Source organism: Trichechus manatus, unplaced genomic scaffold (assembly GCF_000243295.1).
Source record: "Trichechus manatus latirostris isolate Lorelei unplaced genomic scaffold, TriManLat1.0 scaffold00115, whole genome shotgun sequence".
NCBI lineage: Eukaryota > Metazoa > Chordata > Mammalia > Sirenia > Trichechidae > Trichechus > Trichechus manatus.
Window position 1 is genome coordinate 8,699,742 of NW_004444051.1, and position 22,994 is coordinate 8,722,735.

At 42.4% G+C, this 22,994-nt stretch overlaps 4 protein-coding genes across 4 annotated transcripts in view; 1 reads left to right on the forward strand and 3 right to left on the reverse strand.

Annotated features, from left to right (window-relative positions):
* The first annotated feature begins 4 nt into the window (after positions 1 to 4).
* Positions 5 to 22,994, forward strand: part of LOC101348789 (uncharacterized) — a 91,680-nt gene continuing 68,690 nt past the window's right edge. Inside the window, exons 1-2 of the mRNA XM_004384004.3 lie at positions 5 to 437; positions 19,787 to 19,820. Of these exons, the coding sequence (XP_004384061.2) occupies positions 152 to 437; positions 19,787 to 19,820 (320 nt within the window). The 5' untranslated portion in view covers positions 5 to 151. The remainder of the gene's footprint in view (positions 438 to 19,786; positions 19,821 to 22,994) is intronic.
* LOC111821914 (histone H4) lies at positions 9,881 to 11,720 on the reverse strand. Its single transcript, XM_023738381.1, has one exon. The coding sequence runs from the start codon at positions 10,857 to 10,859 to the stop codon at positions 10,548 to 10,550; it is 312 nt and encodes a 103-aa protein (XP_023594149.1). The 5' UTR covers positions 10,860 to 11,720; the 3' UTR covers positions 9,881 to 10,547.
* On the reverse strand, positions 13,923 to 15,099 carry LOC101349047 (histone H3.1). Its single transcript, XM_023738371.1, has one exon. The coding sequence runs from the start codon at positions 14,877 to 14,879 to the stop codon at positions 14,469 to 14,471; it is 411 nt and encodes a 136-aa protein (XP_023594139.1). The 5' UTR covers positions 14,880 to 15,099; the 3' UTR covers positions 13,923 to 14,468.
* On the reverse strand, positions 15,623 to 16,208 carry LOC101350083 (histone H2A type 1-D). The gene has a single exon (XM_004384009.2). The coding sequence runs from the start codon at positions 16,149 to 16,151 to the stop codon at positions 15,759 to 15,761; it is 393 nt and encodes a 130-aa protein (XP_004384066.1). The 5' UTR covers positions 16,152 to 16,208; the 3' UTR covers positions 15,623 to 15,758.

Here is a 22,994-nt window from a genome sequence, read left to right on the forward strand (position 1 = left end):
AAGGGAGGGGACTGTTGACGTCACATTTCCCGCCGGCGCGCTTTCCATTCCCTGCTCGGCTGTGGGAGGGCGGGGGAGCGGGGCAGAGGAGAGTAACTATATAAGAAGCTGCTCTGTCTTGCTCACTTGCTGTGAGCTTGCTTGGGTAGTCATGTCTGGCCGTGGAAAAGGCGGGAAGGGTCTTGGGAAAGGCGGCGCTAAGCGCCACCGTAAGGTGCTCCGCGACAACATCCAGGGTATCACCAAGCCCGCCATCCGGCGTCTGGCTCGTCGCGGCGGTGTCAAGCGCATCTCTGGCCTCATCTACGAGGAGACCCGCGGGGTGCTCAAGGTCTTCCTGGAGAATGTGATCCGCGACGCCGTCACCTACACGGAGCATGCTAAGCGCAAGACGGTCACGGCCATGGACGTGGTCTACGCGCTCAAACGCCAGGGACGCACTCTGTACGGCTTCGGCGGATAAGGTTTTCAGCTGGCCCTTTTAAGTTTATTTTCCAAAGGCCCTTTTCAGGGCCGCCCAACTAATCAAAAGAAGAGCAGTAATGATGAGGCATAACGTAGGACTTAATGCACTTAACGATTGTAGTTAAGTCATTAACATGGTAGAGAGGAATGTGAGTTTTTTTCCTCTTTTGCTTAAAAGTAAATGATAAAATTTAGCCTGATACATCGCCCTACTCTACTGGATGAAGTGAAACAATTCCAACTCATTAAAAATGAGTAGAAAAAAGAACCAGGTGTTGTACGGAGCTTGCATAGGTTTCTAGGGAACAAAGAGAGACACCTTGTCCAATCAGCGAGCTATCCAGTCGGAACTGATGTGCTAATGTGCTTCCCAGGGGAGTCGGCTGGGGGATGGGAAAGCCCCGCGAAACTTTTTTTCTAAACTTGTCTTTATTTTACGGATTATGAAATAGACATCTAAATGGCCCTAAATCATGTCCTGAGAACAGCACTGCAATTATCACTATCAATATGATGATTTGTCTCTGGATTAAAAAAGAAAAAAAATTTAAAGTGATGGGCTTGGAGGAAACAGGATTCAGGCAATACCAGAATATCCAAGCATTGGATTCAGGGGAAATTAAAATCTGGTTTAGGGAGAAAAGGCGCCTCCCTTTCTTTCAGTAGCAACACAGCACTCAGCAGTTAGCCATACTTTTCTTCTTTCCTTCACAGGTACCAGCTCACTCTCCAAAGGGCCACAGCAACTGACTTCCCTCATTCCACTCCTGCTGAGGCCCAATAATCCAGCCGGACACTGCCTTTCTCTTGACCTCTGCGGTTTTAGACACAGTTGATCACTCTTCCTTTACGACTCTTAATTTATCATGATTCTGCCTCTGAGTTTTCTTTCTACTCTGTTTTCCCCAACCCTTTTTTTAGTATCCTCTATGTTTCTGATCTTGCCCCTTTGTTCACACGTATCTCGCTAGAGATCTCATGTACATCCATGACTTCTATCCTTTCCAATGACTGTCCAGTGTTGCCATCATCTGTATGTCCGACAGGGCATCCAAAGCAAAACTCATCTCCCTCAACTACTCACCACTTGAATTGACCTCAGTCCAAAACCCACAAGCCATCCTCGAATCCATCTTCACCCCATATGTCCAATCCCCAAGTGCCACACAGTTCACCTTCAAAATCCCCATGATTTACTCACTCCGTTCTCCATTTTCACTATTATCACTGTTTACTTGCACAGTGAATCCTCACAAAAACAAAAAAACAATGACAACGACAACAAAAACCTAAACTGTTGGTATAATTCCCTATTAACAAATAAAAAAGGCAGGCTTAGAGAGGATAATTGAATTGCCCAAGACCACACAACTGATAAATACAATGTGCTGAGCGTAAGTCTTGGTTACCCAGGAGAGGCTCATTTTACACCTATTGTCCTAGTTTAATAGGAGCCCTAATGGAGCAGTGGTTAAGTACTCAGCTGCTAACCAAAACCCACCAGCTGCTCCACTCGGGAGAAAAGACCTGGCTATCTGCTGCCCTAAAGATTACAGCCTATGAAAACCCTGTGGGCAGTTAGTTCTACTCACTCGGATCAATATGAGTTGGAATCGACTTGATGTTAATGGCTTTAGTTTGGTCCTGGTTTAAGTATTAAAAGTGTCCTTTTCATTACAAATAAAGCTTCCTTTTATTAATAGGAGCCCCCCTTTCACTCTCAAAGTGTTCCAATTTGGAGAATAAATGCCATGATCTCCTTATGGTTGACTGGCAGGATCAACATGGAGCCAGGGCTCTCTGACACTAAGCCACTACACAATACCACCTGCCATTCCTCCCAGGAGCTACTGGAAGATCTAGTCGGTCTCTTCCATCGCCAGTCTGCCACCCTCGACATTATTGCCAGAATGTTCCTTCTGATAAGCAAACCACTGCCACTCTCAGAATCCTTCAGTAATTTCCCTTTCCCTTTGGAATAAAATTCTAAAAATCATGAGATATTCACGATGATCACATTATTTCTTTCTCCCCAATCCCATACCATTCCCTGCACCTAATAACATAGACATACTTGAAGAACCCATTCATACTCCCAAACAGTTCATTGTTTCTCAGATCTCCAAGATAGCCTTTACATAGACTGTTCTTTCTGCCATTAATTGCCCTCCTGAACTTGCCCTCATTTTTCAAATTTTAATTCAAGGATGACCGTTCCAGAATACTTCTTCCTAACCTGCCAAGATTACTGGTACTCTGAGCCTAGACACTCCTTTGCATCTTTTTTTTATTTTTCCCTTTGTATCTTGAGTAATAAATAAATAAAAAAAAAAAGATTGGACTCATGGCAACCTCGTATGTTACAGAGTAGAACCGAGCTCCATAGGGTTTTCTTGGCTGTAATCTTTACCAAAGCAGATGGCCAGGCCTTTCGTCCATGGTGCCATTGGCTGGGTTCTAACTACTAACCTTTAGGTTAGTAGTCAAGCACAAACTGTTTGTGCCCATCTTGATTAAACTTCTATAATTTTAAAACTTCATAATAATTATTGGCTTTTTAGAGTTTATATTCTGCACTGGGCCTAGTTCCTTGATACTTTAGAATAGTTCTGGTTTATTTCTGATTACCTAAACCTGGCCTAGCACATAGTAGGTGTTTTTGAAATCTTTATCTAATTAATGGAAACCCCAGTGGCTTAGTGGTTAAGAGCTATGGCTGTTAATCTAAAAGGTTGGGAGTTTGAATCCACCAGGTGCTCCTTGGAAACCCTATGGGGCAGTTCTACTCTGTCCTATAGGGTTTCTATGAGTCAGAATCGACTCAACGGCAAGGTTTTGTTTTTTTTTTTTTAATTCAATTAATGATTACATTTTCTCATTAAATTCTCACATCAGCCTTGTAAAGAGTGTCTCAGGAAAAGACAACTTTCAGAGCAGTCAATGAGACAGAGGCATAATATGCTAACCATGCTATCTAATTTTAATCTGGATTTCTAGACTAACAGCTATGTTTTTGAGAAAAATATGTTTTTCCTCGGTGGTCAAAACCAGGATGTAAAACTTGACCAAGTGACCATCTACAAAAAAGTCAAACCTGTTGCCTTCCAGTCGTTTCTGATTCATAGCAGTCCTTTAGGACAGAATAGAACTGCCCCATAGGATTTCCAAGGAGTGCCTGGAGGATTCAATCTGCTGACCTTTTGCTTAGCAGCCTAGCTCTTAACCACTAGGCCACCAGGGTTTCCAGTGACCATCTGTACCCCTCGAAATACACGTACTCAGGAAGAGTGCTGCCTGGGTGCTGTTGCCAAAGAGAGATTTTTGTAAGATAGACAAAGAAAATACATGTAAGCGTCTTGTGACCATGATATAAGCATCCTGTGAAACTACCTGTAATCATTAACTATGCTATTAATAATGTGATTATAATATTCATTGATTTTCCTGTAAGTGCCCTCCCTATGGTCCTCATTTTACCCCATAAGAATACTGTCTAATGACACTGCCCCAGGACTACCTGGTTCCATTTTTAATGGGCTACATGGTTCCACAATTGCAATTGTTTCAAACCCTTAATAAACCTTTCTGTTTTAACTTGAAACAGTGTTCAAGTTCTTCTCTACAACAAGAGGACTACTTCATCACTAAAGAAAACTCAGAAGGATTTGAATCTGAAGCCTGTGTGTGAGGCTCTACATCAAACCCAGAAGATGAAAAGGGAGCAGTTGATTGAGAAAGATAGAAATTAAGGTGATAAAAATGTTCTGAAACTAGATTGTGGTGATGGTTGTACAACTGGGTAAATACACTAAAATTCATTGGATTATATGCTTAAAATGAGTATCTAAATCATATCTCAAAAAAGCTGTTAAAAAAAAAAAATAAAAAAAATAAGACAACCTCCAGGCAGGATAGCAGGAAATGAGGCTGGCAGAGTGGGCACCATTTCTCTGTGAAGGGCCTTGTGTACTAGACACAGACGTGTGGGCTTCGTCCAGTGCGAGTCATTGTAGCTAAACAGGGTTTTTAAGTAAAGATGTCTCCTGGCCCAATTACGTGTTTAAGTAGATTGGGCTTCAGAAACTCGGAACTGAAGGAAAGATGTGAACTCACTTTAGGTTGGCTAATAGGAAGACATTTTATTCTCATCTGAAGAGATAGTCACAAATGCCTCTTTGAGTGAGTTCTTTCTTTCTAGTATCCTTTTTATAGAGGAATGATTTCATCCTCTGCATGTTAGCTTCAACTAGTGTCTCTTCTAGATTTTTGGATCCTGTTTTCCACCTGATAATTGTCCTTCTTCAGATGGGGAGTTATTCTGAATTATTCAGGTGGGCCCAATGTAATCACAAGTCTCCTTAAAAGTGGAAGAGGAACTCAGAAGAGGAGGTCAAAGTAGATGAGATGTGAAAAGGACTAGATGAGCAGTTGCTGGCTTTGAAGATGGAAGAAGAGGACCATAAGCCCAGGAAAGTGGGTGGCCTATAGAAGCTGGAATAGGCAAGGAAATAGATTCTCCCCCTAGGGCCTTCAAAAAGAACACAGCTCTGCCAACACCTTGATTGTAGCCCATTGAGACCTGTGTTGGATTTCTGACCTACAGAACTGTAAGATAATACATTTGAGTTGTTTACCATTAAGTTTGTGGTAATTTGTTACAGTACCAAATGGAAAACTAATACACTAATCATAGAATTACTCCTCCTTCCTAACTTCGTCTAGTCCCGAGCAGAAACTGACTTCCTAGTCTTCTTCCCAAAATCAGCTAACACGAGTCCAAATATTAGAAGTTCCTTTCTAACAAGCTCTGAGACATCCCAAAATTCCTCAGAGTGTGTTCTCCTTTGTTGCAGCCACTCGATAAACACAGCCGGTCAGCTATATTGTCAGTCATAGTCTTTGATTGGAGGGCATTGACAGATCCCAGTGGAAATATGAAAGCTGCATGGGTATGGGGAGACTAAGGAGGGATGCAGTGGTAGAAGGGCAGAATGGAAAAAAGACAGACATTTCATTAGTGCTTGCTGTGTACAAAGCACTGCATGAGGCACTTACATACACCAGATCTTACTTAATTTATAATGTCACTCCTACATATGTTGATGACTCCCATATCTACATTTCTAATCCCAAACTTCTCCTAAACACAAGATTTATATATCGAACTCTCTATTAAACATCTCTCATTTAGATGTCTAATATGCATCACAAGACTAACATGTCTGAAATAGGATTCTTGATTCCTAACCAACCCCCTCCCCACCCCACCTATGAATCTATTCCTTACCCAGTGTCTGCCCAGTTGCTCAGGAAACAAACCTAAGAATTACCTTTGATTACTGTCTTCCTCTGACCCCACATCTATAAATAAAGTCTCATTGACTATAACTTCAAAATATTATGGTCATTATACATTATATGTGTGTTTATAATATGTCTATAATATTATATATAATTCATCCATTTCTCTATCTCCACTGCTACCACCTTAGTTTCATCCACAAACCCACCATAATCTTCTGCCTAGACTCCTGCTAAGAGTCTACCAGCCAGTTTCCCTGCCTCCCTTATTGCCCTGCTACAATCTATTCCCACACAGCAGCCAGCATGCTCTTCCCTTTGTAAACTTTTATTATTTGTTTTAAGATAGGTAATATAGTCACATGGTGCAAAATTCCATGGTATAAGAAGTTATTAAAAAAAAGTATGGAACAATGTATTTAAAAAATTTCATTTCTATCCCTAGCTACCATCTCCTCCTCCTCCCTCTACCCGGACAATTAGTATAATCGTTTTCTTATATATTCTTTTTTCCTGAAGGACTGCATTCATATACTAGTTGTTACATTTTCACTTTTCCCCACAAATGAGAATCTATATGCACTGTGCTGAGATTTGTCTTTTTATTAACAGACTATGTCTTGGAGATTCACTCAATCACTCAAAAGATATATGCTGAGTACTCACCATGTAAGTTCCCTGGGTGGAACAAACAGTTCATAATAAGCTATCAACCTAAAGGTTAACAGTTTGAACCCACCCAGCGACACCTCTGAAGAAAGGCCTGAAAATGTGCTTTCATAAAGATGACAGCCAAGAAAATTCTATGGAGCAGTTCTACCCTTTAATACATGGGGTTGCCATGAGTCCGAATCTACTCCATGGCAACAGGTTGTTTGTTTGTTTTGTTTTTTAACCTACCATGTGCCAGGCCTCAACCAGGCACTGGGGAGTCAGCAGGGAACAGCGTGGCTTTTGCACTTGCACCAGCATTCCAGGAAAGGGAGACAGACAATAAGCAAAGAAGTAAAATAGATTTCTAGGTGCTGAGGGGAAACACAAAGCAAGAAGGATGACCAGAGAAGGCCTTGTTCACACCTGAAGGAAGTATGGGAGTGCACTCAGTGAACATCTAGGGGAAAAGCATGCTCACAGAGGGAACCGCCAGTGTAAAGCCCTGAGGCTGGAGTGCGTGTAGGAAGTTTCAGGAAGATGGTCATTTTGGCTGGAGCTGTGCTAAAGAGGGATAAATGTGTCCAGAAAGAGGTAACAGGAATTAGACCATATGGGGCCTGAGGATCATGGTAAAGACTTGGCTTCTACTCTGAGTGATGGGGTCAATGGATGGTTTGGAGTTGAAGAGTGGTATGCCCTGACTTCTGTTTTAACAGGATCACTCTGACTGCTATGCTGAGAATCCATCAATGGGGGAAGGATTGAAGCAGGGAGATCAGGCAAGTTGCTATTGCAATAATCCAGGTGAGAAATGATGGTGGTTTGGACTAACAGTGGAGGTGGTGAGATATGGTTACATTTGGAAGACAGAGCTGACAGAATTGCCAAGGATGCCTCAAAGAGTTTTGGCCTGAACAACTGGAAGGCCAAAAATGTGAATTGACTGAGATGGGGGATATGGCAAGCTGCATTTTTCGTAGGGAGGAGAAGAGATATCAGAAGTTTAGCTTTGGACATTTCAAGTTTGGAATGTCCATTAGATAACCCAAATCAAAAAACCAAACCCATTGCCATCGAGTCGATTCCAGCTCATAGCAACACTATAGGACAGAGTAGAACTGCTTCATAGGGTTTCCAAGGAGCACCTGGTGGATTTGAACTGCTGACCCTTTGGTTAGCAGCCGTAGCTTTTAACCAGTACACCACCAGCGTTTCCAAGGGATGACAAATAAGCAACTGGATAAGTAAGATTCCTGAATTCAGGTGAGAGCTCTGGACTAGAGATAAAAATTTGGGAGTCAGCATTAAAGTGGTGAAACTAGATATGATCACTTAGAACACATAAGTCCAAGAACTAAGCTGAAGTACTCCAGAGACAGTATATAGAGAAGTTCCCCTTTTTTAGTAGGGCTGTGTAGTATCACATTTTATGGAGATTATATATCTCGAGGAGCCCTAGGGGCATAGTGGTTAAGAACTCAGCAGCTAATCGAAAGGTCAGCAGTTCGAATCTACCGGCCGTTCCTTGGAAACCCTATGGGACAGGTCTACTCTGTCCTATAGGGCTGCTATGATTCCAACTATGAGTCGGAATTGACTCGACGGCACACAACAACAACAACATATATCTCGAAGCAGCTGCTGTCCATTTTATTCTGACTCATGGTGACTTCATGTGAGTTAGACTAGAACTGTGCTCGACAGGGTCTTCAATGATTTTTCAGAAGTAGATCACCAGGCCTTTGTTTTGAGGCACCTCTGTGTATACTTGAACCTGCAACCTTTTGGTTAGCAGCCAAGCATATTAACAATTTGCAGTACCTAGAGACTTCACCTATACACATACACATACCATAATTTATTTATCCAGTCACTTCTGATCAATATTTACATTGTTTCCACTAACTTCTGCATTTTTAGCTGTAGTCCAGACCTCTCACCTGAACTCAAGGATTTCATTTATCCAACCACCCACTCAATATCTCTTTCAGTGTCGGAGAGAAGCCTGTTAGCAGAATAATCAGGCAACAAAGTTCTGTTTTTGCTCAAGTAGCCATCAATAGATTTCTCAAACATTAAATAAAAAATGCTGGATATTCAGTTGGTTGTGTTGCCCAATTAGGGTCTCTGCCCTGGAGCAGTGGATCCAATGAAACGTACTCCAAGTCAGAAAGAGAAAGTTTATTAGAAGGTGACACCAATGGCGAGTCTGACGGCAACATTGGCTGTCTTCATGGAGTCCCGAAAGGCAATTTCTACATCAGAGCTTATATATCATTTTTGCAAGAGTTACATAGTGTCTTCATACATGTAACCCACAGATGGTCGGATGAGTATACATCACAAGACAATTACAAGAAACTCCTTATTAGACTAAAGATATGCATGCCAGACATATGTACTCTAATCTTTATGTTTGTAACAGGAAAAAAAAAAACTTATTTAAAAACTTTTGGCTTGTGGAACTGGCCTGCCAAGTTTACTCTGACCGAATGAGATAAGGAGAAAGAAAGAACGTTGCAGACCAAAAGCGCCAGGCAGCCTTCCTAGCTGCAGCCTTGCAGGCTGAAAGCATCCCCCAACAGAATGAACAAAAGAGGGAGATCAAGGCCGCAAGAGCCAAGAAGGCCCTACACCCCTTTGGAAAGAGACCAGTGCAGCTGGTACAGTGTAAAAAAAAAAAAATTCTAGGTTATTTAGAGTATCATTATGGCGTTAGTTATGTCAAGTTCTCAACTGACCATTTTGAAAAGGAGAAAACATGTTAAGAGGTATTAGGCTCACCGTTGATTTCTCAATTTGGGAACATCATTTTTTTTAAGCTTTTCATAACCATGTTGTAGTGTTTAAAATTTTCATTGTAAAAACAAACAAACGTGCACTTTACAAAAGGAAAGGAAAGGGGAGCTGGAAAAAGGAGGGAGGGGGAAGCTGTGAGAGGAGATGAGAGCCACTGTTGCCTCAGAGGGAGCTTCCGCCTTAAGCTTCAGCTTAAGCCCCTGTCAGAGGCCTAGGGGTGAACTCAGAGGGAAGAATCAGAGATCTGAATTATAACGCACAGACTCCCTTGGTCTAGGAAGTAGGGACTTACGACCTGCTTAAGTAGAAATTAACAATACCAGGGCTCCTTTAAAACTGAGACCATGAGGCTTGCGGGTGGGGAGTGGGGGGGTAGTATGTCAATCAGCATGATGCCAGGCTCAAATTCAGGAGGTGGCTTATTTCTCAGCAAGCTGGGCTGACACAGACTGAGTTGACAAAGGTTTGGGGTGCGACCAGGCGGAGCTGGGTGTAGGAACAACGGTTAATAAGGCCAAAGGACTGCAGATCTCTGATGTGTCCAATGGCAGAAACACTGGGAATAAACATCCAGCGTCTTATGTCGATGTGTTTTAATCGAACTGCCTGCCTGCATGTCGCTGGCGGCACTCTCGCAGGCTCACGGTATTTGTGCATTGACTGAACCCTAATACTAAAAACGATCTTGGCGTTACAGGGCTCCCTCCAAATTAACCATAGCCAGCATTTAGCGCGGGGCAGGCTGGAGCCCAACGCGGTAAAGAGCTTATTATGGCCCTGACAAGTGAGTTCTCCATTTAAGGACAGAGGTGAAAAGATAACGAGGATTTCCAGCCGCCTCAGCAGTTTCGTCTTCTCCTGAACCAGTCTGGAGACTATTAAAGCTCTTGGTCCCTAATTGGCTAAAGATATATTCCCCGTTCAGCACTGCGCTACTCAATTGGCTGGAAAGAGGGCGGGCGACTGAAAGCCAACCAATAGCGGCAAGGACACTTTGTTTTTACCAGGAGTTAAGGCCCCAGGCTATAGGGGACAGGAAGGGTTCACGTGTTCCACTACATTGTTAAGGATAGAAGAGATATGAGCGCAGCCGAAGGCGAATCAGGTGACCCAGGATCTACTTCCGAGTGATCGTCCACGTACACTATACACTATCGAGCTCTGATACGCATAGGAGTGCCCGGTTTACAGTGGAATACAACTGGTTTGGCACAAATTCTGAAGATTCCAAAAAACATCAGAGCACAGCTCTTCCTGTAAGTCAGTGGGCGGCCCTGAAAAGGGCCTTTGGGGGAGGGGGAGGAACTTTCAGAAGGGGTTATATAACCTTAACCTCCAAAGCCATACAGAGTGCGACCCTGGCGCTTGAGAGCGTAGACCACGTCCATGGCTGTGACCGTTTTGCGCTTGGCGTGCTCCGTATAGGTGACGGCGTCGCGGATCACGTTCTCCAGGAAGACCTTGAGTACCCCTCGCGTCTCTTCATAGATGAGACCGGAGATCCGCTTAACACCGCCTCTACGAGCCAAGCGCCGAATAGCGGGTTTGGTGATACCTTGGATGTTGTCACGCAGCACTTTACGGTGGCGCTTAGCGCCCCCTTTGCCCAAGCCCTTCCCGCCTTTGCCACGACCAGACATGTCTAGCAAACAATGCTGAGCAGTCCACAGAAGACAGTGACTCTAAAAACTGGGTAACGAGTACTTTATAAGGAAGCATCGGACCTCATCGAGAACTGAAAGCGCGGGCGGGAAACAGCGCAGCCGCCACCGCCCCTAAAACTCCCTGCCCTCTCCAGGCAGTGAGTGACCAAAAGGTTATGAGGGAGGGAACATAATTAAACTTTTAATTCCTCGATTTTTTTGCTCCTGTTCCCTGCACTGCTATTTGAATCTGAGCTGTATTTTAGGCTGAAGATTTTAATAGCTACTTTCAATAAAAATGGTGGCGCAGTGGTTAAGAGCTCGACTTCTAACCAAAAGGTCGGCAGTTCCAATCCACCAGCCGCTCACTGGAAACCCTATGGGACAATTCTACTCTGTCCTATAGGGTCGCTATGAGTTGGAATCAACGCGACAGCAACTTTTTTATTTTATTGACAAAGCACTCTCTCTTTTCATTCAGAGGGCTATGAGCACACTAGCTATGTGACCTTCTATAGGTCCTTATTATGCTGCCTTCATTTTCGTCACTTACAAAGCTTAGACAATGATAGTACTTATGGAAGTTTTGTGACGAGTTTAATTAATGCAAGCAAAGCGTTAGAACAGATTGGTGCAAAGAATGCCTACATAAATGTAATTTACTTTTAACTTATTATTACTTAAATAATGCCTGGGGTTGAAGGGATATTGCCTTGGGATCTCACTTTCAAGCTTTTACTCCAAGCACAATGTCACCTAACAACAACAATGTTACCAACAGCAAATATGTATATATTAGTGAGAATTGTATTTTTAATCACAGCATTTAATAAATTACAAGATATTGATGGATTCAGTGTTTTGTTTTTCATACATGTCACATTAAAAATGTCCAAAAATTTTGCTTTGTGCTCTCCCCCAAAGTGCCTTAGCCAAGACTTAGACCTTTCCTGCAGCCTGGCCTACAGTGCAGTTCAAACTTCCACACTAATTTCTCACTGTTGTGTTAATCTCCCTAATACCTGAAAAAATGGAAAGGCTACTACTAAAAATTTAAGATCATCAGAAAAATACACCCCAAACTATACTTCCTTCTCTCCTCTGCAAGTCATTTTTTTCACACAAGTCTCCGTAAAACAATATAAAACTGATTCTAGACTCCTGGGCAAGAAAAATCCTTCCTATGTCTTACAATAGCCAACACTTAATAGATATAATGTGTACATTATAATCTGTACATTAACTAAACCAAACTTGTCACCATCGAGTCGACTCTGACTCATGGTGACCCCATGTGTTACAGAGTAGAACTGAGCTCCATAGGGTTTTCTTGGCTATAATCTTTATTAAGGAATCTGACCAACAGCTTTTCTTCGGCAATACCTCTAGGTGAGTTCAAACCAACAACCTCTGAGTTAATTAACTGCAAACCATTTTAGCCACCAGGGACCTATCTGTATATTAAACATGATTTTTTTGTCTCCAGCCGATTTAGTCACACCCCTAATACAAAGTAACAGATGTTTAATGCAATTATATTAAAATGCTGGCAGGGCTCTTCAAAATGTTAAGGAAATTTTCTTTCACAAGTGTAAATTTCTTCCATTCTTTGATTTTTAAATATCTGCTGAAGTTTCATTTCTAAATTGTGCAGAACCTATGCAATTAAGTAATTCCAGAGGCTAAAGTTTGAATTGTCATTTCAAATTTAAAAAAAAAAATCCTAATATAAGGCAAAATTATACACAGCCTGGGAAAATTAATAGTATTTATATAATGCTATGTGCCCCAAAATCAACTCATATCATGCGATCAACAACCCTATAAGGTAGGTAGTGTTACCGCATTTTTCCGATGATGGAGAGACCGACTTGTCCAAGATCACATTAAAAAAAAAAAAAAAAAAAAGCCGTCAAGTGGATTCTGACTCATGTGATCCTACAGGACAGAGTAGAACTGACCCACAGGGTTTCCAAGGAGCAGCTGGTGGAATTCAAACTGCCAATCTTTTGGTTAGCAGCCAAGCTCTTAATCACTGTGTCACCAGGGCTCCAACTAAGATCATACAGTAAGTAGTAAAGCTGTGATTGAATACGGGGAACCTAGTATCCAAACGCTGCTCTATTCTGCCAGCTTCCAGAGTCCTTACCTAATCAAACAAACAAAACTCCATTGCCATCCAGTCCATTCCGACTAATAGGGACCCTGTGGGACAGATGGAAATGTCACATAGGGTTTCCAAGGCTATAAATCTTTATGGCAGTAAACTGCCACATGTTTCCCTCATGGAACAGCTGGTGGGTTCAAAATGCCGACCTTTAGATTAGCAGCCGAGAGCTTAACCACTGCACTACCAGGGTTCCCTTGAGTCCTTCCCGAAACCAAAAACCCAAACCCGTTGCGGTCGAGTAGATTTCGATTTACAGGGACCCTAAAAGACAGAGTAGAACTGCCCCCTAGGGTTTCCAAGGAGTGCTGGTTAATTTGAACTGCCAATCTTTTGATTAGCAGCCATAGCTCTTAACCACTAGGCGAGCAGAATTTCCACTATAGACTAAAAGGATCATGAATTCTAAGACTGTGCTAACCTTTTTCTTCCTGACACTGGAGGGCTGTTCTGTTAAGGTGCTCAAGGGACTGAAGACTAAAGCCAGAATTCATGTTCCGAAGCTCCGGGGATTGCCAACCTAAATCACTGCCCCTAGTCCAGCTGACCCTTAGGTAGTAATAGGCATTTTTACTGATAGCTTAATGCTGTCCTATCAGTACTGCTATATACCGCACCTTTTTACCTACCTAAAACCAAAACCAAACCCGTTGCCGTCGGGTCGATTTTGGCTCTTAGTGACCCTACAGGACAGAGTACAACTGCCCCACAGGGTTTCCAGCCAGCGGCTGATGAATTGGAACTGCAGACCTTTTGGTTAGCAGCTGAGCTCTTGACCACTACACCGCCAGGGCTCCATTTTTTTCCTACTGACACAGAAAATATTGAGGAAAAAAGTCAAGTAGTGTATGTGAGAAAAAGTACAGCTATAAGAGAGGAAAAAAAAAAAAAAAAAAAACTTGACCTCCTTCCTAGGAGTGAGTCGGGAAAAAACCAACCTTAGTTCAGAGTAAGGGCACCGATGTCTCTCAGACCCTTCCATGGTAGTCTAAAAAGTAAAAGGAATTTATATATTAAAACCTAAAAACTATCGGGGTGAAGGCTTTATAAGAATATAGAAATATTCTTCTCATGTTTAAATTTGATAGGACGTTAGGCAACTTAGTCACAAGACTAGCACGACTTGATGCTAACCATTCCTAATACAGGCCCTTGGAGTAGCAGTGGGAAACTTTGAAATCTCTTATGTCCTAGGGTAAACCATCCCATTGTCCGTTTGCTTTCTTTATACAGCATAGAGGGCACAGCCCACTTACTGATATTGTGTCTACCAAAATAGTTTAGTAGCTTTTACTTAGTTCTATCACACTTAGATCACATTGGATAAAACGCTTAAGATGCTACAGCTGCTTCTATTTGAAAAGTTGGGTGGCTCTGAAAAGAGCCGTTGGGTTACCTTAAAAAAAAAAAAAAAAAAAAGAGAGGGCCAAAATTCGAATTTACGCTCTCTCCCCGCGGATACGACGCGCAAGCTGGATGTCTTTGGGCATGATGGTGACACGCTTGGCGTGGATGGCGCACAGGTTGGTATCCTCAAAGAGCCCCACCAGGTAGGCCTCGCACGCCTCCTGCAGCGCCATCACGGCCGAGCTCTGGAAGCGCAGGTCGGTCTTGAAGTCCTGCGCAATCTCGCGGACCAGCCGCTGGAAGGGCAGCTTGCGGATCAGCAGCTCGGTGGACTTCTGGTAGCGTCGGATCTCGCGCAGCGCCACGGTGCCGGGCCGGTAACGGTGCGGCTTCTTCACGCCGCCGGTGGCGGGCGCGCTCTTGCGGGCCGCCTTGGTGGCCAGCTGCTTGCGCGGCGCCTTGCCGCCGGTGGACTTACGAGCTGTCTGCTTGGTACGAGCCATGACAAACGAGCATAAAAAACTAGAGGGCCGACAGAAGCATCTGAGAGAATGGAAGAGCTACCCTTCTTTTATAGAAGCTGACCACCAACTAGTGGGCCCGAGAACATTCAAAAGTCCCCGCGCCTTCCCTGGATTGGTCCATCCCCTATACGGCCCGGATTAAGAGCTGCTTCCGGGTTGGTGAACGCATCACGCCCTGCCCTTCACTGTGGTTCCTCTGACGTCATTTTATTTAACCATTCACTGCTGTCTCGACTGTAGACACAAATCTTGCACTGCAAGCTTCTAAAGCCTTACAATGGAAAGTAATGTAAAAATCCAAAGAATACGAAAACCTCCAGTGAATACTGCGTTAAAAAAAAAAAAAAGCAACATCCAAAAGACAGTTTGTATGCACTTAGGGGGATTTGCGTACGCCTAATAACATTTTATCGGGTATGCTAACATTACCTGCACAGGGAAAAAACTCTTGAAGACACATTCAAAGAATCTATGGGCAAGGTGTCAAAGTGTCTCATTTACCTAATTGCTTCAGCAAACAATGCTTACATATTATAAACTGTTGAACATAAGGTAGAGTTTAAGGTGTTGCTTAATCTTCATCAGGAAACGTAGGGCAACGGTTAAAAATGTAAAGCACAGTAAACTTATGTATGGCTTTTCTACCTCACATTCAATGTTCTCGCAAACATTTCCACTGGGGCTAAAGGACCTGGCGATCTGCTACCGAAAGTAAAATTATTTTTTATCCTTGGCCAAGCCTTTTTGAGATAGGGAGTATCCGAAGCGCGACTGCTCTCTTAATAGAAACTTTAGGTGGCTCTGAAAAGAGCCTTTTGTGTTACTTCCTTGGTAGAGTGTTGTCCCTATACAAATGCTTTACTTGCCCTTGGCTTTGTGGTGGCTTTCGGTCTTCTTAGGCAGCAGCACTGCCTGGATGTTCGGCAGGACGCCGCCCTGTGCGATGGTGACTTTGCCCAGCAGTTTGTTGAGCTCCTCATCGTTACGGATGGCCAGCTGCAAGTGGCGCGGGATGATACGCGTCTTTTTGTTGTCGCGGGCCGCGTTGCCCGCCAGCTCCAGGATCTCGGCCGTCAGGTACTCCAGCACCGCCGCCAGATACACGGGAGCGCCAGCGCCAACGCGCTCGGAGTAATTGCCCTTGCGGAGCAGGCGATGCACACGCCCCACAGGAAATTGCAGACCGGCTCTGGAAGACCGGGTCTTCGCCTTAGCGCGAGCTTTGCCACCTTGCTTTCCACGACCTGACATGATTGATTAATTAAGACAAAAAGTCTCCACGAAGAAGCCTGAAAGAATAGGTTACGGTGCCAGACAAGCGAAGTATTTATACTGATTGGAGGTATGCTGAGTGTACTTCTCCCATTGGCTACTGTTAAGTACCCAATAGAAAATCAGAACCTGCATCCTTCATTTGCACATAACCCTTCTTTCTAGTGTGAGGTTTATGTTTGATCCGACGAGTAATCCGAGTTGATTAGCCTTTACTTGAATACTAATAATTAATAACTGAAATAATTATGCTGTCATAAAATACCCTTCTTAAACGTAATCAGGAGTGGGGGGATTGCCACATTGTTCTGAACGTTGGCTACTGGTCCTTTATCCGGTTTCTGACTGTCAGTTTTGGAAAGGAATAGACTCAGAGAATTCCTAAATAAATAACAATTAAGAAGCACTTCTGTTCCAGATCTTGTTTTAACTCTTTTAAACCTCACAGCAATGGAAAAGAGAGAGCGAGAACAATTCAACTAAATGATTCTTTACCGTAGCCCAAGTCTCCTTAAATTAGGAACAAAACCATGAAGGGAAAGATTGCATGAGCCAGCCTATGACCTAAGACAGTAAGTCTATTTCACTCTCACATCTTACACATGATGCCTTCAGGATCACTTTGGAAGTACATACAGTGAGTATTATCCCCATTTTAGAGATTGTAAAACAGACCTAAAAGGTTATTTACCTTGTCCAAGGCAACACTGAGCTATGAGACACCAAGGACTCTCAAATACTTGCTGTAAAAGCCTTTCTCACCATTCCCCTATGCCATTCCCAACCCTCCTACCCCTTTCTCTTTTCTCACTTAGCTACAACACACCAGACTCTAGTTCTTTCAGAAAACTCCTCATCATCCTCCATAATGTACTGCACCCCTTCAGATTAGAGGGCTGACAACATTGAAGTACACAATTATAGTCAAGTGATTCTTTTAGGAAATGGAAGAATAACCCGTTCATTGCACACAAATTGAGATTATTGTATGTATTATAAAGCAGCGCACTAACAGAAGATATAATAGAGTTGTTACCTAGTCTTAAGCTCTCACATCCAGGAACATAAAATCAAGAGAGATTTCCAAGAGAAATTTTGTTGTTTTTCCTTTTACGGCCCGTGAGATAGAAGCAGATGGGGTCCTGGAGAAGGTGGAGAATTATTTCAGAAATTTCTGAGGTTTCATGCCTAAGGGCCTCCTTATTGCCAAACAGGATCGTAAAAGGAACAAGCACCCAGGTGTGAGAAAACCTGCTCCTAAGCCCTCTGTCACGGTACTATGGTTTGATCTAGGGAACCTGGCAAGAAAATAAAGTTGCTCAGTTTTTGTTTCTTTCTCTCTTACAAATCTTCTGACTCCTATGACTTTTTCTCTTAACAATATTCTACTTTCTTTAAAACAAACAAACAAACAAACAAAAATTATCTCCACCATCAACAGCAGCAATAAATATAGAAAGAAAAAAAAAAAAACACATTGCTGTCACGTGGATTTCTGAGTCATATATAGTGACCCTACAGGACAGAGTAGAACTGCCCCATAGGGTTACAAAGGAGTGGCAGGTGGATTCAAACTGCTGGCCTTTTGGTTAGCAGTTATATCTCTTAACCACTGCACCACCAGGGCTCCAAATACAGAAATGAAGGGCGATAATTAATAATTAGAAGGTCAAGAAAGAGTTCATGAGGGAGATATGCATCCAGTATTCATTTACTGTACAATAACTGAGCACGATAATGTTGCAGTGTATATAAAAACAAAAAAGCCAAAACCACTGACCATGAGTCAATTCCAACTCACAGTGACCCTATAGGACAGACTACAACTGCTTCATAACATGTCCAGGCTGTAATCTTTTCAGAAGCAGACTGTCACATCTTTCTCCAATGGAACAGCTAGTGGGTTCCAATCACTAACCCCTCTGTTAGCAGCCCAGCACTTAACCACTGCGCCACCAGGGCTCATTCACATTGTGTATAGCAGTGAACCAAGCAGATGACAACCTCTGTCCTACGGTGCTACCATTCCAGTAGGAGGAGGCACACAATAAGGCAAATGCATAATAAAAGTGTAAAATATATATATATATATTGGTGATGAATGGAGAAAAATAAAGCAAGGAAAAGCGACAAGGCAGGCAAGCAGGATGGACAGGGAAAGTGTCACCAAGAGGGAGTTATTTAAATTTAGACCTGAAGGACATGAAGAAGCTGGCCAAGTAGGTAGAATAAATATTTCATAAAAGGCCAAAAGTATTCAAAGCCAGTGGAATGTTAGGAGTCAAAAGCCAGAAGGTAGAACTGTTGTAATTTCCTGAAGAAACAACAAGCAGTGTTAATGGAATAGTAGAAATACACAGGGTTATATAAGGGAAAAAAAAAAAAAAAAGCTGAGATTAAGGGCTGCTTCAAAAACCCACGCCAAAAGGGGGAGAACAGACAGTCACACATCAAGAATCTATATTCCACTGGGTCATAGATAAAAATAAATGTACCGGTCACTTGATGTCACCCAAAGTCAGAATCATGAAGCACTTGGCATCTGATATGAATAGAAGAACTTAACCAAATCCTGTCAGCAAGTACCTCAAAACAAGTAAACACTGGACACTTGCCTTTGAAAAAAAATCTTGTGGAATACAGCTCTCGCAAGGAAGAAGACGAGGAATAATTTAGTCCATATAAAATGGAAGGAAGAGTAGTTGTTCCCCAATTATAACTCTAAGTCCAGGAATAGTGAAAGTGAGACAATCTGACCCCCACTGGTGTCTGTAAGGGGCCCTGATGGCACAGTGGTTAAGAGCTCAGGCTGCTAACCAAAAGGTTAGCAGTTCAAATCCACTAGCCGCCCCTTGGAAACCCTATGGGGCAGCTCTACTCTGTCCTATAGGGTCACTATGAGTTGGAATCAACTCAATAGCAATGGGTTTGGTTTTTGGTTTTGGTGTCTATGGGCTATGACAAAGAGTAAATACCTAGTCTTTGCTCAAATAAGTCATAGAAGTATAATTTAGTTTGAACACACTTGAGGAAAAACTAGCTAGAATTGAGGTAACTGTTAAGAAAGAGCTACTCAGAACACAAACCAGGTCGTGCAAGGTACCCAATCACTCACTGTATGTTGTGAGGTGGAAATATAAGGAAGGAGATGTACAAGCCTACCTTGAACCATGAAATGGGACAAATTCCAAGAAGTAGGTAAGGGGTGAAAACCAGGGTGAACAAATAAAAGAGATTCTCCTTTTGTATAAATGTGTAATTCCAAGCGTATGCTTTCAGATCTCTAACAAGATGAGAGCTATCCAAAACAGTGGCCACTAGCCACATGTGGCTACTGAGAACTTGGAATGTGGTAAGTCTGATATAAGATGTGCTATAATGTAAAATAGACTTCGTATGAAAAACAATGTAAAATATCTCATTGATAATTGTTCACATTAATTACATGTTGCAATAATACTTTGGCTATATAGGTTAAATAAAATATACTGTTGAGGCTACTAGAAAATTTAAAATGACGTACGTGGCTTGCAATATATTTCCAATGGCCAGCATTGGCTTAGAATGTTTTATTTTTACCTTCTCTCACAATATTTAAACAATTCTAAATACAGCCCTCTCTCCCACCAGTGTCCATATTCGTTTTTTGTTAACAAATCTGTAAGTAATATATTACGCACCTATTATGCACTTAGGAGCCCTAGTAACGCAGTGGTTAAAGTGCTCCACCAGTGACACGGTTCAAACCCACCAGCTGCTCTGCAGGAGAAAGATGTGGCAGTCTGCTTCCTTAAAGATTTACAGCCTTGGAAACCCTATGGGCCAGTTCTACTCTGTTCTATAGGGTTGCTACGAGTCAGAATCAACTCGACAGCAGTGAGTTTGGTTTCTTTGTTTTGTTTTTGTTTTTATTTTGCACTTGTGACTTTTGAGGGAGGATTCATGTTATGATCACAGAATCTTACTAGGCATCAGTCAGGACAGCCTTGGCTCCAGGTACTATTTGAGTTCCTGGGGAACAAGAATTTTTGCCTATTTTGTTCATTACTATATTCTTAGCACATAGAAAGGTGCCTAATACACAGGCTCTGAATACATGTTTGTTAAGGAGATGAATAGCTTCATAAATAAACCCAACCAAAGGTTGTTTGCACAATAAGGATATTTATTTCCTAGCATAACAAGATATCCAGAGCCTAGGAGATCTAGAGTTGGCTTGACTTGAAAACAATGTCATCATGATTCAGATTAGGCTCAGTGTGTTGCCTATGGCTAATGCTTGTCTCCTTACGGTTGGAACGTGACTGCCTTGGTGCCAGAAGTCAATGTAAACAAAACAGCATCCAGCTGAAGAAAGAGGGTATTTCCTCCCAGGTTTCTATTCTTACTAGGGAGAAGCAGGAACAGACAAGTTTAAAAGTGACATATAAGGAAAATAAGTTATTCCAGAAGTCAAACTAATTGGAAAGTAGATTACTGGAATTAGAAAGACATTCAGGCTGGAGTGGGAAATACATGAACAAAGAAGGTGGCAATGGATTGAAAAGAGGGCAAGGACAGGAAGGAGGAAAAGTTATTTTAAAGTAAGAACTTGCAAGATTTGATGACAGACAAACTACAGGGAATAAAGGATAAGGAAGGACTGACAACAATCTTCACAAAGATTTAAGACTATATTAATCTTAACAGAAGTGGGAATGAGAAAAGAAGAAATGTGAAGAGCAATATGATGGTCTGTTGTTCTATATGCTGAATTTGATGTGACAGCAAACTATACATCTGGATGTCTCTGGCTGTCAACCAGATGTGTGGACTTCAACCTTGGAAAGAACTGAAAACCTAAGACACAATTGTTCGTATCAATCCAATAGCTCAATTAAGTCTCACTGAGGCCCCTGAGAAAGACAGGCCAAGGAATGAAAGAGAAGACTCAAGGCAGGGCTGTGGCAGTATCATCCAAGCACCAGGAAAACATAGGAAAGAAATATTTAGTATGAGGAACTGTCAGAAAGAGAGGAGAAAGAAGAAGATCTAGAATGGAGAGATGTAAACAATGCCAAACATAGAAATATTCACTATTGTAAAATGGCAACAACTCTTACATTTATCTATACAGTTAATGTAATCTCAATCAAAGTCCCCAAAGTATTCTTTTGTAGAGTGTGGGTGAAGTGCACTGGGAGATGGTAGGAGGAATATGAGAAAGCAAAGTCATTTATTAATTATTACAAAGTTATTACAAAAAACAGCAATTGCATGTCCATGGTTCTGGAACTCCCATGAGGTTCCAAATGTGGTGTATGTTTATGTGTATGGAGGAGAAGAGGTCAGTTGTATAAGATGATCACAACATAGATAAACAAATATAAATTTTTAGTCAGTGTGTTCAAGACTAGACTCAGCTGAACACTGCAAGAATTAGAACCATAAATACTTTTGTTTTTATTCAGAGGAGCCACCTATTGTTTATCTTATAGACATTACAAAACACCAAATAAAGACAGGAGAAAATAGGAGCCCTCATTTTGAAATAGAAGCTTAAAAATGATAATACATTTTCCAAGATAGCTCAAGTGGACCTATTCCAGATCAGCTGGAATGTTGCATTCATCTGACAGAAATTCTAATAAAGCCAGTCAAGATGTTTACAGTACTTCAAAAGCCATTGTTAAAAAGAATACTCATTAAATCTTAGTTTCTTTGTGCTGCTGTAACATAATACCATTAGTGGGTGGTTTTAAAGAACAGAAATTTATTTTCTCACAGTTGAGGAAGCTAGAAGTTCAAATTCAGGGCACACTTCCAGGGGGATGTTCTTTCGCTATAGGCCCTGAGGGAATACTCTTGTCTCAGGTGTGTAACCCCTGAGTTCCTCAGTTCCTTGGTGTGAAAATGGCCTGGGGACAGCATCTAACCTCCTGTAAGTGGAAAGGGGAATCAAGATCAATAGCCCAAGGCTGATTCTTATAAGGCGGAGGTCAGGCATGCCTCCTCTCTTCGCCATCTTTACCAATTCTGACACCAACCATCTATCCCATGGTACTCTCTGCTTCTAGGCTGGGTTCAATAATTCATTGCAATGGCCACAAAGAACTCACAGACAACACTTACGATTATGTAGTTTATTAGGGAAGTAACAGGTTACAATTCAGGTTCAGGAACGCTCAGGATACAATTCTTCCATCAGGACAGCCTCTTCCCAGCCGTGCTCACAGGCACACCTCTCCCTGGCCCTCAGCCTCTGCCCAAAAGCACTCAGCCTTCTCGATCCATGGGCCAGGAAGCCCACCACGTCATCTCCTGCTGCTGGGTCTCACTGTCTTTGGTGTTACAGCTCTCTCTCTGTCTCCTGGTTCCAGGAGCTTCTCACTGCAGGGGTCCCAGGTCCAGAGGATTTGCTGGCTCTTCTTCCTTGGTGGTGGTGATATTCTCTCTCACCTCTGGCATGGCTCATTCATGCTCATTGGGATGGCAAAACTGACTAATCCCCTTGGAGGGCCACAATTACCCTATCTGCACAGTCCTGCCCATTCACCTGGGTGGGAGTTACAAGACCATGGCAAGAAAGGCCACACAAAAGTGATCCATCGCATCGTACTTGGTGATCCTCACGTGTTGCCATCTTCCCTAGTTTGTGGTGGCTTTCTGTATCTATGCTGCTCCCTATAATTCAGAAGTGATTACTTTCAGGACACATTCTATACTAAAAGGGCCTCATTAACATAACAAAGAAAACTGTATTCCCAAATGGGATGACATCCGTAGTCACTCGGGTTAGAATTCCAACACATATTTTTGGGGTACACAATTCAATCCTTACCA

Coding starts and splice junctions, on each gene's coding strand:
- LOC101350083 (XM_004384009.2), bottom strand. CDS start 16,151: ATGTCAGGTCGTGGAAAGCAAGGTGGCAAAGCTCGCGCTAAGGCGAAG.
- LOC101349047 (XM_023738371.1), bottom strand. CDS start 14,879: ATGGCTCGTACCAAGCAGACAGCTCGTAAGTCCACCGGCGGCAAGGCG.
- LOC111821914 (XM_023738381.1), bottom strand. CDS start 10,859: ATGTCTGGTCGTGGCAAAGGCGGGAAGGGCTTGGGCAAAGGGGGCGCT.